Raw genomic sequence first — 15,732 nt, forward strand, 5'->3', positions numbered from 1 at the left:
CGGGTCACCTCGGCCCTTCCAAAAACCGGCTGGCTCACGTCAGAACGCTGGCGGCCGGACGAACGGTGCATTGCGATGTTCCTTGTCTTCTCATTGTTTTTACCCGTGAAACCTCCCGTTCCCCAGCGCAAGAAGGCCGGGGAGGTGGCCAAACCGAGTGGAAACCTGAAATGTCTTTTTTGTTCCTTACAGTACAGTCAGTTTAAATTTCATGCAATCTTTAAGCTGTGAACTAATATGTATTATACAATTCTCGGTTTGACTTTTCAAAGGTGCTTCAACTTATAAATATCATGCTGGGACCCGGGCCAGGAAAGCCGCACAGTCCGTAGGTTCCAGCCTAGCTTTGGGGGCCTCGGCTGGCGCAGCGGGCCCTCCGCCTGCTCCGCCCCCGCGCTCTTCCGGCTACCGGTCTGGTCCCCGGGACAACGCCCGCGCTCACCCGGAGGGGGGGCGGGGCGCGGAGCCGAGGCCGTCACGTCTCGAACGTCGAGAGGCGGGGTATAGCGCTATGACGTCACGAACCCCGCCCCCGGCCTCCAGATATCCCCCGCGCCGCCCGCCATTTTGTCTCCAGTGTCTCGTTTGCTCTCGGAAGTGCGGAGGGAAGTGTCTTCCTTCGTAGGCGGGAGGAAGGGACCAGCATCTATTGTCTGGGTTTAACTCCGTAGTTCGGTCAGAGGCCTCCCAGAGCTTTCCCGGGGCTGTCGGCAGAAGCCTGTGCGACCGTCCCGCCCCTCCCCTCTGTCCCCGGGACCGGGAGGGACCCAGCCCTCGTCACGCCCCTCGGCGCTCGCCTTAACTCTCTGTCGTTGCGTCCGCATCGCGCCCCCGGAATCAGACGGTATCCCATAGATGGCCAGCTTTCCCCCGAGGGTCAACGAGAAAGAGATCGGTGAGGAATGGGACGGTGGGTGAGGGGTGCTGGCGAGCGCGCGGGGGCGACGGAGAGGCAGGGACTCCCCGGAGGAGGGTGAGTCTGAGGAAGAACAGTGAGTCGGGCTCGAGCCCTGGAGCGAAGAGGAAGGAAGCTACCCTGCGGGTGGGTGTCGCCGAGGGTAAATGGGATCAGAATTGAAGCGGCGCCTACTGTGTGCTTGGCAAGGAGGGAGGCGGCGCGCAGAGGAGGCAGAGAGGACCGGAGAGCCGAGTGGCGAGAGCTGCAGGGATCGTGTGGCCGGGGCGGACATGTTCCCCCCACCCTAGATTTTTTCGCCGGCGGTCTGAGCAGGGCCGTTCTCCTGGATTTCTCTTGGTTAAGGGCCTGGGGCGTCGAGTGGGCAGGGGAGGGCTGGGCAAAAGATCCGGCTCTTAAAAAGTTTCCGATGAAGAGAAGTATACTTGTCTGTTCTGAGCTATTATTAAAGGGTGGGTCTTCGTGTATACGAACAACTATAAAGAGGAATGCAGCTATCAGCTTGGAAAAAATGTTTTTAAAAATGGTATGGTGTTCAGAAGGGCAGCAAGCTCAGGGGAGGAGACTCAGTTATCTTTCATATAGGGAGGAGCAGGGTGATTGGGAGAAAAGCTGACTTACAGAGGAGCGAACTCTTGAAAAGGCTGTCTGGAAACTGGCTTAGTGGCCAAGCCGAAGACAGGCCAGTAGATGTTGAAGGTCCCCGACCTACCCCAATGACTCACTTGAAAGCACCTTACATTATCTAAATCCTCTCTCTTAAGGTAAAATACCTTAAAGTGGAATCACTTTAAGGGGAATTGAGGTTTGACTGTTTAGTAAACATTGAACTTATCGTATTATATACGTTATTTAAATACCTGCAGTTTGCGGAATTCCCTGGCGGTCCAGTGGCTAGGACAGGGCGCTTTCACTGCGAGCCTTGAGTTGGATTCTCTGGTCGGAAACTAAAGATCCCACAAGCCCCGCAGGGCAGCCAATATATATATGTATATGTCTGTATATATGTAATAGATAATCATAATACATTTATCTACAGATATGCAGTTTTTACTTTAAAAAATGAAATAGATTTAGCATCTCCCCACCACTGTGAATTGGAGGTAGCTACTAAGGAGAGAGCGTTTGCATTTCCTTGTTGTTCAACTAAATTGGTGAACATTTTTGAATATTTGGAGGAGGTTTTCTAGAGAAAGGAAGAAGCTAAAGTAGCCAAAAGGCCCTCTATCCTGTGTGTGGGTGAAGTTTTATATCTAGAGGCAGCTATCTTAGAATTCTGGTCTTTTGTTCTCTTACGGATAAGGTTGACTGGCAGGTTAGGAGGGGACTTTAACCCTGGTTTTAATAACTATTTTAAACATACAGAGAAGACAAAATTCATGTCCAGTTGTTAAAACTGTGGGATATAGAAGTCAAAAGTTCTTATTCTCAGTCCAGTGGGGTTTGTTTGTTTTTTCTTTCCTACTTACAGTGACACTGAGGATGAGTGATTTAAGTCTGGGTTTTTGTTTCTTTGTTTCTTTTTAAAATAAGTACTGAAAGAGGAGGCAAGATTCCATGATTGATGAAAGAAGTCTATATGACAGGCAGTTACTGCCTAGAGCTACAGCGCTCTTTCACAAGGCTGTGCCACAGATCCTCCCTTTATGGTTATGAAATTGCAGGGAAGAATGTGAAGGAGCTGAATCTGGTTTGCTTGGTTGAGCAGTGACTCAGATGATGTGTATAGTGTTGTATCTTATGGCCAGCTTCCCTTTCAGGCAGCCTTTCCATTATACAAAGCTGTTAAATCATACTGTCTTAGGATACTAACATTCAGCAGTTGCAGGTCATATATAAAAGTTCAAGAGATTTTTTTTCTTCATTATAAAGTTTGTGCTAGTGTATAATATTGTACCAGTAAGTATTTAAATTATTTGGTTAAATGCAATGATCATTTTATATATCTTTTTAATAAGCAAAGAAACACAGACTAATTATTAGCTAAATACTTGTAATGGTATAGTGTATTTATTTGGCAGTATTTGTTGAGGGTGGCCCTATAAGTACATTCATCTAGTTTAATCAGAGGCTTTCTTTTTTTAAGAAAATGATTGCATGTTTTTCAGTTGAATTTTAGAACTTGCGTCCCTTATTTGTGAACTTCAATTTTTTTTTCCTCTAAAATTTGTGGATTCTAAAAGATAGATGTGGTTAAAGAGAAGCCCCCCCAGCTCCACTTTAGGAAAAAAAATGGGCGGAGGTTGCAGATCACGGGGCCAGGCGCAAAAATGATGATATAAGACTGTGGGCTTGAAGGCTTGGAGGGGGACGTGAAGCAGCAAGCCTTCTCTAAAATTGTTTGTGTGTGTGTTGTCTGACTGCTGCACAACTTTTGGGATCTTAGTCCCTGACCAGGGATTGAACCCTGGCCATGGCAGTGAAAGCCCAGAATCTTAACCACTAAGCTACCAGGGAACGCTGTCATTTGTATGCTTTAAAAAATCATTCTGCAGGCATCAAGAGTGTCACTGGTTTGTGAATTGTATATTAAAGTCATGTTCCTGCCAGTGAAATTGTTGCTGTTTTGATACAAGTGGGGCAGGGGTATTGGGGGGGTGGGGTGGGGCAGAAATCTGCTTTTGATTAAATCACACCTGCAATAATGTGTTAATTGAAAAGGTTCCACTGTTTTAAGGGCCATTATTAACTGGAATTTATCCAGAACAGTATGAAAGTGAAGATAGAGAATGGGCTTGAAACAATGCAATCTAAGGGATGATTGAAAACTCACCAGATTTTATCATGGTGAAAGGATTTAGTTCCTGATGTCATGACTGTCTTCAATATATGAATGTCATGTGAGCGCAGGATCTCTTATTCTCTTTGATCAGACACAAGACTGAGTGGGTAGAATGGCAAGAAGGAAGATTTTGAGTCATTAAAAGGAAATATTCTGATAATCTCAGCTATGCCAGAATAGGTGCATATTTATGAGTATTACAGGAAAACAGATTTCAGTTTTGTTTTACTTTTTAAACCACATCTCATTTGTTTAATGTGGCAAAGAATTGGGCAAGGAAATAGTTAAGTCACTTAAGAATGGGAATTTATACATGTGCTTTCATATTTGTTCAATAAATATTTGCTGAGCCCCTGTCGCATGCCAGATGCTACGCTCTCTGTTGGTAAAGCCATACATTGAGACTATGAGTACATTTTGGGGGTTTTCGTAAGTGTATCTGCTCTTGCAGTAAGAGTATCAGTGGCTCTCATTTGAATTGCAATACGTAGACTACGTTGTTGGAAAGTTTAAGCCCAAAACATAAAAAATAGATTACAGAGTTGACCGCAAAGCGAACCACAAAATAGATAACAGGAAACTAAACTGAAGGTAACTTACAACTGAAAAGGGAGAGTGGCAGAATTTGAAATCAAGACGAGCCCAAGACAGCAGTGGGGACAGGTTTAAGAAGATCCTGTCCCAGAATCGAGGAAATAGCAGCCACATTTGCATGTGCACAAAAATAAAAAGACATGAAATTGTTCCACTTTTTTGTCCTTAAAAACCGAAAGAATTACTTCCATTTGGGGATCAGTTTGGTGGCCCATTAGGAAGATACTGAGGACCACTATTTGAGAATCACAAATATAATGCATTTTATTTTTTGCTTGTTTGGCTGTGCCACTTGTCATGTGAGCTCTTAGTTCCCCAGCCAGGGGAACCTGCCCCCTGCAGTGGAAGTGCAGAGTCCTAGCCACCATATCACCAGTGAAATCCCTATAATGCATTTTAAAGTACAGGTTGGAGGATTTTTTGATTTTTGTGACCTGAAAAAGATAAGAATATTCTTGTCTCACTAGACCATTCATTTGATAGTGCTTCCATTGAGTAGTGATATAATACTATACTTTATAGTGGATTATGGTTTTTGAAAGCTGCTGTTTGCAGAAGATACTTTTCCTGTAGAGCAACTTTGGTTTCTTGCATTTTAAATGTTAGTAATTTGAAGAAAACAAGGCAGGGGCTTCCCTGGTGGTCCAGTGGCTAAAACTGTGCTCCCAATGCAGGGGGCCCCGGTTCAATCTGGGAACTAGATTCCACGTGGCTCAACAAATATGGGAGATCTCACATGCTACAACTAAGATCTGGCACAGCCAAAAAAAAAGCATAACGCTGTGTGAAAGTCAGGACTTCAGTAATTGCTAGCCCTGAGAGATCATTACTTATTTTTATTTGACCAGGTTTTTTTTTTTACTTAATTGAAAGTTTCTTTAAAAGTTCTTGATTTGGAAAATTTTAGGAAAATCACTTCCCCAGAACTTATAAAGATGTTTATGATCATCAAGGGGTCTTCATGCAGCCTATCTCTCTTCAAAGGGTAGAATGCAGAGCTTAGTGCATAAAAGAGGGGGGAAAGTCAGTGGAGTTGAGTTAATGCCAAAGTAATATGGATACAGTCTCAAATTCATTGTTGTTATACACAATGTCTTGTATTTTTTCTTTTAGTGAGATCACGTACTATAGGTGAACTTTTAGCTCCAGCAGCTCCTTTTGACAAGAAATGTGGTCGTGAAAATTGGACTGTTGCTTTTGCCCCAGATGGTTCGTACTTTGCCTGGTCACAAGGACATCGCACAGTGAAGCTTGTTCCGTGGTCCCAGTGCCTTAAGAACTTGTAAGACTCTTCTTTTTTGTATTTTGTATCTGTCTGTAGGATTTACTTTTTTCTGTGTGGACTAATACAGTTATTTCGTTGTTTTATGTTATTTCTTATGAAGACTGTTTTACATATGTTTTGATCATAAGCTGAATGTATTTGTTAGAAAATCTGTGGAAAGAATTGTCTAGCCTTAATTATATATTACAGAATATTTTCTCAGATAGTTTGGTGTTTTTCTTTTCCATATAGTAAAAGGCAGATTAATTGTGCCTTGATAGTGTAGTTTCTAAAATGTGTGTGAGCCACCAGGGAAGTCCCTGGCGGCTCAGGTGGTAAAGAATCTGCCTGCAGTCCAGGAGACCTGAGTTCAATCCCTGGATTGGAAAGATCCCCTGGAGAAGGGCATGGCAACCCACCCCAGTATTCTTGCCTGGAGAATTCATGGACAGAGGAGCCTGGCGGGCTACAGTCCATGGGGTCGCAGAGTCAGACATGACTGAGCAGCTAGCACACGCACGTAGTGTCATTTCTAAAATGTGTGCCCTGAATTTAAAGTCTTTCCCTTCTTCTTGTGTCTAGTTCACCTTAATGGTTTTATTCATTAATGTCTTTATTGCTGCTGATTATTACGGCATTTAGACAGTTTTCTGGTGTCAGCTTCACAATATGTTCTCAGAGTTTTTTTGTTTTCTGCTTGTTTATACTTTTGGGTTAATGAAAAGAGCCCTAATTAATATAGGATTCTACATCAATAAGGATATATTGAAACACATTTGAAATGACAAAATTAGAAATTGCTTTTTATTGTTGAACTTTTTCTTAGACACTGAGGATTTTGGTCTGAATTTATTTGGTCATGCCCACATAGCTAATAGCAGATTTTCCCTTTCCCATCTATAAGGATTCTATTGTTACTCAGTATTACTATAATAATATGGAAGTTATTTTAGCAAACACTTATTAGTATCCACAGGAGTCCAGAATAAATAATAACTAGATGACAATCTGGCTTTTTTTGTTTTTACCAGTCTCTTGCATGGCACCAAGAATATCACCAATTCAGGTGGTTTAAGATTATCAAGACAAAACAGTGATGGTGGTCAGAAAAATAAGCCTCGTGAACATATTATAGACTGTGGCGATATAGTCTGGAGTCTTGCTTTTGGATCATCCGTTCCAGAGAAACAGAGTCGCTGTGTAAATATAGAATGGCATCGATTCAGATTTGGACAAGATCAGCTACTCCTTGCCACAGGGTTAAACAGTGGACGTATCAAAATATGGGATGTATATACAGGTATGAAGTCATAGTCTTGAAAGCAAACTTGATTATTTTATGATGTGAGCATAGCTTGTAGACACTAGAAGAATATGATTTGAGGATTTTAACTTATGGAGAAGCAAGAATTGATCCTCTGAATCTGTCTTTATACATATATCTTTATTGGCCTAAATAGCACCTGCAGTTTATAGTTTTAATTTAGGGAAATAGAGTTCATCTTTCTTGATCACTCTTCAGAGAATATTATAGTAGGAAGGGCATGCCTTAAGGAACATTTAGTTAATTATCACTTGTAAACTAGTAATGTGCTTTATGACTCAAATTGCAAGATGTTTGCTTATATACTTTTTCAATATATAATAGCTTAGAGGCATTCAAGGTAAATCTGGTTTTCAGCAATCATTATCTAGCCTCTGGAAGGCTTTAGTGACATTTTATCTAAAGTTTAACCAGGTAGGTTGAGAAGATAAATTCTTTGGGCAGTTAAAAGTAAATATGTCCGGGGAGTTCACTGGCAGTCCAGTAGTTAGGGCTTGACGGGTGCTTCCCTGCAAGGGGCATGGGTTTGATCCCTGGTCTGGGAACTAAGATCTCAAAAAACATGAGACATGCCTGCAGTGCACCGCCCCCCCAAAAAAGTAAATGTGCTCTTCACTACCTAAAATGTATAGTTTCAGACTGATAGTCTGTACTCCAGAATTTAAAAGATTTTTTAAAATGAGCTTTAAAACAGTATGTACATTAGAATACAGCAAGCGATATTAACATTGAGTGGGGATAATGAATCAGTAAATTTGATTGAATTCTGAGGAAAAGTTTAAAAGGTAAGCATATCACTTTTCATAGAAAAACAAAACTCATATAGTAAATGAATAAATACTTTTTTTCATTGAGATTATGTTTGAAAGTTTAGGCTGTTACTATACAAGGGTGTTTTTTTAAAAAAATTGTTTGGCTGCACGGGGTCTTAGTTGTGGCCTGCCACGTCTTGTTCCCTGACCGGGGATCAGACCCAGGCCCTCTGCATTTGGAGTGTGGAATCTTAGCCACTGGGCCACCAGGGAAGTCCCACAAAGATTTTAAATGATGCAGATTTTCTTGATATTAAGTTGACTTGGTCCAAGAGTTTGTTCACATTTCAGAAATTCCCTTTTAATTTTTCTAATAAATTTAGGCTTTGGTATCTTTGAAATAATTCATTTTAAGACATTGTAAATAGTGAATCTAAAGATAATAGTAAAAGCACACTAATAAATAAGTCATTTTACAAAGGAGGTCCCCATCTATTTCTCTCCTTTCTTTTTTTAATGATGAGAAACCTGATTTTTAAATATATGAAAGCTGGTAAAAATTATTAACATTGCCTCTTTCTGACCTTCCATTGCATTTAGGAAAACTCCTCCTTAACTTGGTAGATCATACTGAAGTGGTCAGAGATTTAACTTTTGCTCCAGATGGGAGCTTGATCCTGGTGTCAGCTTCAAGAGACAAAACTCTGAGAGTGTGGGACCTGAAAGATGATGGTATGTCTGTCTTTCTAGGCTGTGGAAAAGAATTAGTTTCTGGGTATTATTACTGAGATGTATTACAAACACTTGAGGTTTACAGTGACATGATCATAGTTTCCTTTTCTTTGCTTAGTCCTTTGGCCCCTTTTCCCTGTGCAGATCAAACAAAACTGTAAATATGACCTGGAATAGGAGCTAGCAGTTACTCTAAGTAAACAATCTGATATTACTCGGAAACTAACTACACAGATCTGTATCAACTATTTGAGGACAAAATCTATATCAGTTTTAAGGTTTTATTCGAACTGGTTTTGTGTTGGTTTATTTCCTTTATATTGGGGAAGGTTATCAACTTCCTATTTGCTTAGTGAAAATTTAAGAAGATCTTGATGTAATGAAAGATACTCCTTAGTAATTAATAAAATGTAAATTCAAACATGATTTATACACCAGAATTTATAATATGTAAATACTAAACATAACTTGGATAGGTTAAGTAAGAAATTATAAAATAAGAGATTTACCCTCCAATATAGTAAAAGGAATGTCAGTGTCGAGTTTTAGCTTTTTTGGAAACATTGGTAATTGTGGTGCCTTTACAAAGTTTTGGGGAATCTGCCTTGTTTGAGAGGACCTGAGATGAGCATTTCTTCCCCCTTCTTAACCTCCAGTGAAAGAATTTTAAGTTTTAACTAGAACCTTACATTAAGATCCATTGGTGCTCCTCCAGCCTCAAGCTGGAAGTTGACAGGCTTGTTTAGACAAGTGTAGCTTAAATTGAGTGGAGTAGGAAACAAGTCCCTCAGATTTGGAGACTTGTTTCGGCTTATGGGTAGTAACCATTACCTGAGAGAACAATACACTACTACCAAACCATGTGGCACCTCTTCTGTCTACATTTATCGATTCTCTAATTGCTTAGCTGTTAAGGGATCCCAAAAGGTAAAAAAATAAAAAACTAAGAGAGTCAGCTGACCTTTTCTTAAAGGGCCAGATGGTGACTATCTAGGCTTGTAGACCATACTATCTCTGCAGTAGTTAACTCCCCTCTGTGGCCGCAACAATGGGCATGCTTGTGTTTCAGTAAAACTTAGGTGCAAAAATAAGCACTGGGTGTATATTGCCAACCCCTGTTGTAGAGCTGTAGTGTTATAGATCACTGCCCCTTAGAAGTTTGTGATTCTGCCATTTTTGAAATGCTAGTCATTTGAATTAGATTCCAGGGTTAACACAGATATTTTCTTTTTGTTCAGGAAACATGATGAAAGTATTGCGGGGCCATCAGAACTGGGTGTATAGCTGTGCATTCTCTCCTGACTCTTCTATGCTGTGTTCAGTGGGAGCCAGTAAAGCAGTATGTGTCAAAGTTCCTGTATATTTATTGTGAATTGGATTGTAATAATGTATGCAAAATCATTTTAAATCTGGTAACCTACTAAGTCTGTGCTCGGTGTCTTAAATATCTTAAATGTGTTATTTCATGATGGGGGAGAATTTGCATGAGGGAAATTAAATAAATATAGTTATTGATAATATTACAAAGTGAGAAATTGGGTTGCTTTAGTTAGACATGATATATGTAAAATATGGGGTATGGCAATTTTATTTTTTATAAGATCTAGGAAAGTATATATGTTGTAGAAGAGATCTAGTCCAAATGTTAAAACATTCCCTTGCTAATTATTTTCTTCTCTGTTGTTCTATTTTTTTTTTTTTTTGGTCCAGTTTGCTGTTTAAAAAGTTTTGAGTCCCAGCTGGTCCTGGACATTTAACTGAAAAAAGTAACTTAAAAATCTAATAAGAATAAAAATAACAGTCATGTATGTCCTAGAGTGAATTTCATCTAAATTTTATATGGTCTGTCTTACATAGCATACCTGTCGACAGATTAAGTATAAAGTGACTCTTAAGAGAGTTATCCTTATTGATGGACCCCCCTTTAGTCAGTTATCTAACTAGCTGTGTTAGTATAAAGAGATCTTATTAGCTTCAGGTATTTATGAAAATGGTTGACGTCCAAATAAATGTGATGATCACAATACACTTTGAATTAATGGGGGTGGGAGTCTGGTTAAAATGGATTTTATTTAGCCAAGAAGTGTGTTAAAATGATAGTTGCAAATGTTGACAGTTTAGGGAAAAAATACTCAGTTCTTTAAAAATCATAAGAAGAGCAAAGCTAGATGTTGACATTGCTATTTTAGGCTGTGTGTTTTCCATATGCTTCTTGCTTTCCCTGTCACAGGTGGTGGCAGCAATATTGGTGTGATTGAGGTTATGCTGGCACCACTCGCACACAGGCGCACAATGGTGTTAGCTGGGCAGAAAGAGTGGCATCTCTGGCTACCGGGCTGGGGGCGACCTTTACCATAGGATGAAGTAACCTTGCATTCGGCTGCAAGGTGTACTGTACGTACACAGGTGCTGGTCGATGTCCACTTTCTGCTTTTCTTTCTTTCTTTTTTTCTTTTTAAAAATAATTAAAAATAATTCCCCCCGCAGTGAAACCAACTGACTCCTCTGATGTAATTGATCTTCCAGTCTGGTAGAATTGGGAGTCTTAACATGTGAAACCAGTTTAGTGTAATGTAATTGGCTTTCAAATGGTTTCTCTGTGCTATTTTTTGGAATTCATTGTGATACTAGAGATACCTTAAGTCTTTGATCCAACTGAAAGTTTGTATTTATTTTCTTTGGAAGTAATATATTGTGTCTGTGCAGAAAAAACGTAGCAAAAAGGATTGCTTTACTCCAAGAGGAGGAGAGTTTATTTTATTAGGATTGTTACAAACCTCTAAGCTGATGTTTAATATAACAGACTGAAGTAAACATTAGAATCCTGTTCAGAGCTATTCTGCACAGTCTAACTACACTGATCTTTAGAATCTAAAACTATGTGTGAACTAGTACTAAAATAACTTAAATGTTTTACACTTAAAATGACTAATGATTGTGGTCGGTTTGGGAAAAATAAGATTGGCAAATCTTGATTCACAGAAATGTTAATTGTATTATTTTTGTAAATTAGCATTTTCATTTTGTAATGTGGTTTAACATCCTTGTTGTTTGCCAAAGAAATTTCATTTGGCTGTGAAAAATTCTCTTTGCTTGCAGTATCTGTTTCTCTTCCTAGGCTCACGTTGGTGACCCAAGCCTATTGTAAACAAGTGATTATCTCAAAGGGAGATGCCAATGGAGTAACAATTTGTTAACCTTATATTTTCTGTCTGTATATTTTTAAAAAATTTGGTAGTTTCTGGAAATAAAAAAAGGGGGTTTGTAGTACTTAACCCTATTTATTTTTGTATATTTTAGTTAATTAGTTTTTGGAATAAATGGATTTCAGTATAATTTTGTGGTTAAGTTGCATTGCCTTTTTTGTGTTTAGGCTTATTTTTAAATTAACATTTAACAGAAACATTTGAAATAGAATTTGCATGTCTATCTTAATTAACTTAAAAACTGATTTTAATCTGACTATGACACTGAGCATATTCTTTTAATTATTCATAATTTATAATGTTTAATTTAATATAATTTTAATTAAATTTAGCTGTTTTAGTTTAAGATGTGCGATTTTGTCCTCTGTATGTCTGAGTGAAGCTATAACATGTGCCTTTTCTTGCAGGTTTTCCTTTGGAATATGGATAAATACACCATGATACGAAAACTAGACGGGCATCACCACGATGTTGTAGCTTGTGACTTTTCTCCTGATGGAGCATTGCTGGCTACGGCATCTTACGATACTCGAGTGTATATCTGGGATCCACACACTGGAGCCATTCTGATGGAATTTGGGTGGGTATAGCATGTATTATTTCAGTCTGTAATTCTTCTCTACTATCAGTGTAGTTTAAGAAGTTCCAGAGTTGATCAGAATCATTAACATGTGACATCTAAACTTACAGTCTATTGTAATTTGAAATTTGGGTGTCATTTATGCCCTTTAATAATGTGTCTTGATACAGATCTTGTTACTTAACAGGACGTGACTCTGTAGAAGTGGTAATTATATTTAGAGTTTTGTGTTGGGGAACTGTAAACTTAGTCTTAAGAGTCTTAAACCACTCTAAAAGGGAGATTAGTAATTAGGTTTAATTACTTCGTTTAAAGTGGGTAGATCAACTCTCCTCTGTCTTCTCAATTGTGTTCATGAAGGCCACTCTAAACTATTCAAAGACTGATGTACAAAGTAGTTTTGTTTCTTGAGGTGACTCTCACTTGCCCTAAAAACGTCTTTTACTTCAGGCACCTGTTTCCCCCACCCACTCCAATATTTGCTGGAGGAGCAAATGACCGATGGGTACGATCTGTATCGTTCAGTCATGATGGATTGCACGTTGCAAGCCTTGCTGATGATAAGTAAGTGTGTGAATTACAGCTTGACATTTTTATTACTGTCTTTTAAAGATTTCCTTTCATTCTTCTACTTAAAAAACATTCTTAAGGATGAAAAAATCTTTCTACAGTTTGAGTTTTAATGACTTTTTATCTAGACAACACTTTGGGAGATGTTGGTATGTCTTAAAGAATATTGGCCTGAGTAGTATTTGTGTAAACTGAAGATAATGAGTGCCTTTTCCTTTGTTCTTTATTAACTAGTTCAGGCAAACTAGGTATATTTTTAATTAGCTTTTTAGCTCAGCTGACAGGTTTCTTTTTTTAAGTAATATCTTATAAAGGTTGAAACAAGGACATTGTCAAAATGAAATAAATGATAAAAACAGTCATTAGTACCTACTGAAATTGGGACTGTAAGGATGAAATGTCACATGTCTGAAATGTGCTGCTTTTGGTAAGAATCAGAAACTAGATGCAGCCATTCCATTTTCCCATACTTTTATCAATGTGCCTGGATATGGCACTAAGCAGTTTGGGAACATCGATTTAGAAAGTGACTCATTACGATCTTTCTAGAATGTTAAGAAACATGGGGAGAGTTATTTATTGTTTTCCTTTTGGTTTGGGCTAGGGTCTGATTTAGCACAGAGTGATTTCTTTCTGAATTTTAAAAGTTGCTTTTACCTTAAATTTCCAACTAGATAATTATTGGACAATTTATTTCCTTTCTAGAATGGTGAGGTTCTGGAGAATTGATGAGGATTATCCTGTGCAGGTTGCACCTTTGAGCAATGGTCTTTGCTGTGCCTTTTCTACTGATGGCAGTGTTTTAGCTGCTGGGTAAGTGATTTTTCTCTTAAGAGGCAATTTAAGTTGGCTTTAGTCAAAGCAGCCTGTATGTTACTCAGTAAATTCCATAAGGGCTCTTTATAATACTCTTGCAGGTCTCCTTAATCAGGTTTTAATGTGCAATTTGTGGCTCCAGCTCGCAGCCTTGGTGGTAACTGTTTGAACTGTAGGATGATGAAATACGTGGATTTGTGTGACTGAGCCTGTGATTTTTGTTTGTTTCTGTTTAGGACACATGATGGAAGTGTGTATTTTTGGGCAACTCCAAGGCAAGTCCCTAGCCTTCAACATTTATGTCGCATGTCAATCCGGAGAGTGATGCCCACCCAAGAAGTCCAGGAGCTGCCGGTTCCTTCCAAAGTTTTAGAGTTTCTCTCCTACCGTCTTTAGAGGACGCTGCCTTCCCTAGTATTAGGGACTGAACACACTTTACACAAACCTCAAGCTTTACTGACTTCAAGGTTTAGGAGATTTATTTAATTTGATACATTCTTGTATTGCATTTTGATCAGTTGAGCTTTTAAAATATTATTTATAGACCTTAGAACTATTTCTGAACATATCAAATGTAAATTTTTTTCTAAAATTTAACTGTGAAAACATACGTACATGTATATATTTATATATAAGCTGCTATGTGTTGAATGGCCCCTTTTGCTTTTCTCATTCTTAGTGTCAGCATGTATATGTTGCTTCAGTAGAGCCGCAGTATGTATCTTTGCTGTAAGGTGGAAGTAACTTTTTATTCTGTAACACTGAGTTAGCTGGTAAATACTAACTTAAGAAAGCTGAATTGCACCATACAAAACGTATATTTGGTTGGGGGTGGTCAGACAACTGACTTGCAAGTAAAACACAACTTCTGTTTAGGGAAGAATTTTGTTTTTGTTAGGAGTGGCATCTGAGAGGTAGAGTTTGAATGTGACATTATTAAATTAAAAATAGGATATAACCAGGAAAAAGGCATGTCTTTTTTTTTTTTTCCCCTAACTGTTGCGGCTGGCCTTAATTTTGGAAAGCAGCTTGCTACTTTAACCCCTGTGGTATAAATAAAGTACTATAAATTTTAGTCAATTTGAAAAATCCATCTACTGTATTATTGCTAAATATTGTGTTTGTACTAAGGGACAGTTAAGACTGGTGGGGATTTGTTTTGCTTTTTTAATACACATATCCTATGTTTCTGCAGAGGATAATACTGGTGACTTGCCAAAGAGAAGCAATACAGTATATCTGCTTTTGCCTTCTGTTATTTATCTTACCTGCAGATACTAAGAATGTATGCATTATGTAAAATGTATATTTTTGTTGAGTTTTCTAATTAAAGACTTAAAAAACTATCGCAGATGTTTCTTAAACATGTTGGAAGCACCAACCACAAGCAAATTTAACAAGAGTAATGAAGAAATGCACCACTATAGGGCACTCAGTTCAGTCGCTTAGTCGTGTCCGACTCTTTGCGACCCCATGGACTGCAGCACGCCAGGCTTCCTTGTCCATCACCGACTCCCGGAGCCTACTCAAACTTGTCCGTTGAGTCAGTGATGCCATCCAACCATCTCATCCTCTGTCATCCCCTTGTCCTCCTGCCTTCAATCTTTCCCAGCATCAGGGTCTTTTCCAGTGAGTCAGCTCTTTGCATCAGGTGGCCAAAGTAATGGAGTTTCAGCTTCAACCTCAGTCCTTCCAATGAACACTCAGGACTGATCTCTTTTAGGATGGACTGGCTGGATCTCCTTGCAGTCCAAGGGATACAAGAGTCTTCTCCAACACCACAGTTTGAGAACATCAGTTCTTCGGCTCTCAGCTTTCTTTATAGTCCAACTCTCACATCCATACATGACTACTGGAAAAACCATAGCTTTGACTAGACGGACCTTTGTTGGTAAAGTAATGTCTCTTGGTTTTTAATATGCTGTCTAGGTTGGTCATAGCTTTTCTTCCAAGGAGCAAGCGTCTTTTAATTTCATGGCTGCAGTCACCATCTGCAGTGATTTTGGAGCCCCCAAAAATAAAGTCTTTTCTCTTTGTTTCAATTGCTTCCCCATCTATTTGCCATGAAGTTGATGGGACCAGATGCCATGATCTTAGTTTTCTGGATGTTGAGTTTTAAGCCACCTTTTTCACTCCCTTTAATAGGGCACTACTTGAGAACTAATGCTTCATGAATGCAGCCAGTTTTATTTGGTT

General features: G+C 39.0%; 1 protein-coding gene across 3 annotated transcripts; it reads left to right on the top strand.

Moving 5' to 3' along the window:
* The first annotated feature begins 597 nt into the window (after nucleotides 1-597).
* WSB1 (WD repeat and SOCS box containing 1) lies at nucleotides 598-14,815 on the top strand. Of its 3 annotated transcripts, XM_068976634.1 has the most exons (9): nucleotides 598-895; nucleotides 5,406-5,574; nucleotides 6,588-6,856; nucleotides 8,233-8,364; nucleotides 9,603-9,703; nucleotides 11,978-12,150; nucleotides 12,601-12,714; nucleotides 13,426-13,533; nucleotides 13,773-14,815. In XM_068976634.1, exons 1-9 carry the CDS (start codon nucleotides 856-858, stop codon nucleotides 13,930-13,932), a joined length of 1,266 nt encoding a protein of 421 aa, XP_068832735.1. In that variant the 5' UTR covers nucleotides 598-855; the 3' UTR covers nucleotides 13,933-14,815. The 3 variants fall into 3 exon arrangements, with proteins under 3 accessions (XP_068832735.1, XP_068832736.1, XP_068832737.1); XM_068976635.1 differs by lacking the exon at nucleotides 12,601-12,714; XM_068976636.1 differs by lacking the exons at nucleotides 5,406-5,574; nucleotides 6,588-6,856.
* The last annotated feature ends 917 nt before the right edge of the window (nucleotides 14,816-15,732 follow it).

Source organism: Capricornis sumatraensis, chromosome 8 (genome assembly GCF_032405125.1).
Source record: "Capricornis sumatraensis isolate serow.1 chromosome 8, serow.2, whole genome shotgun sequence".
In the NCBI taxonomy this organism is placed as follows: domain Eukaryota; kingdom Metazoa; phylum Chordata; class Mammalia; order Artiodactyla; family Bovidae; genus Capricornis; species Capricornis sumatraensis.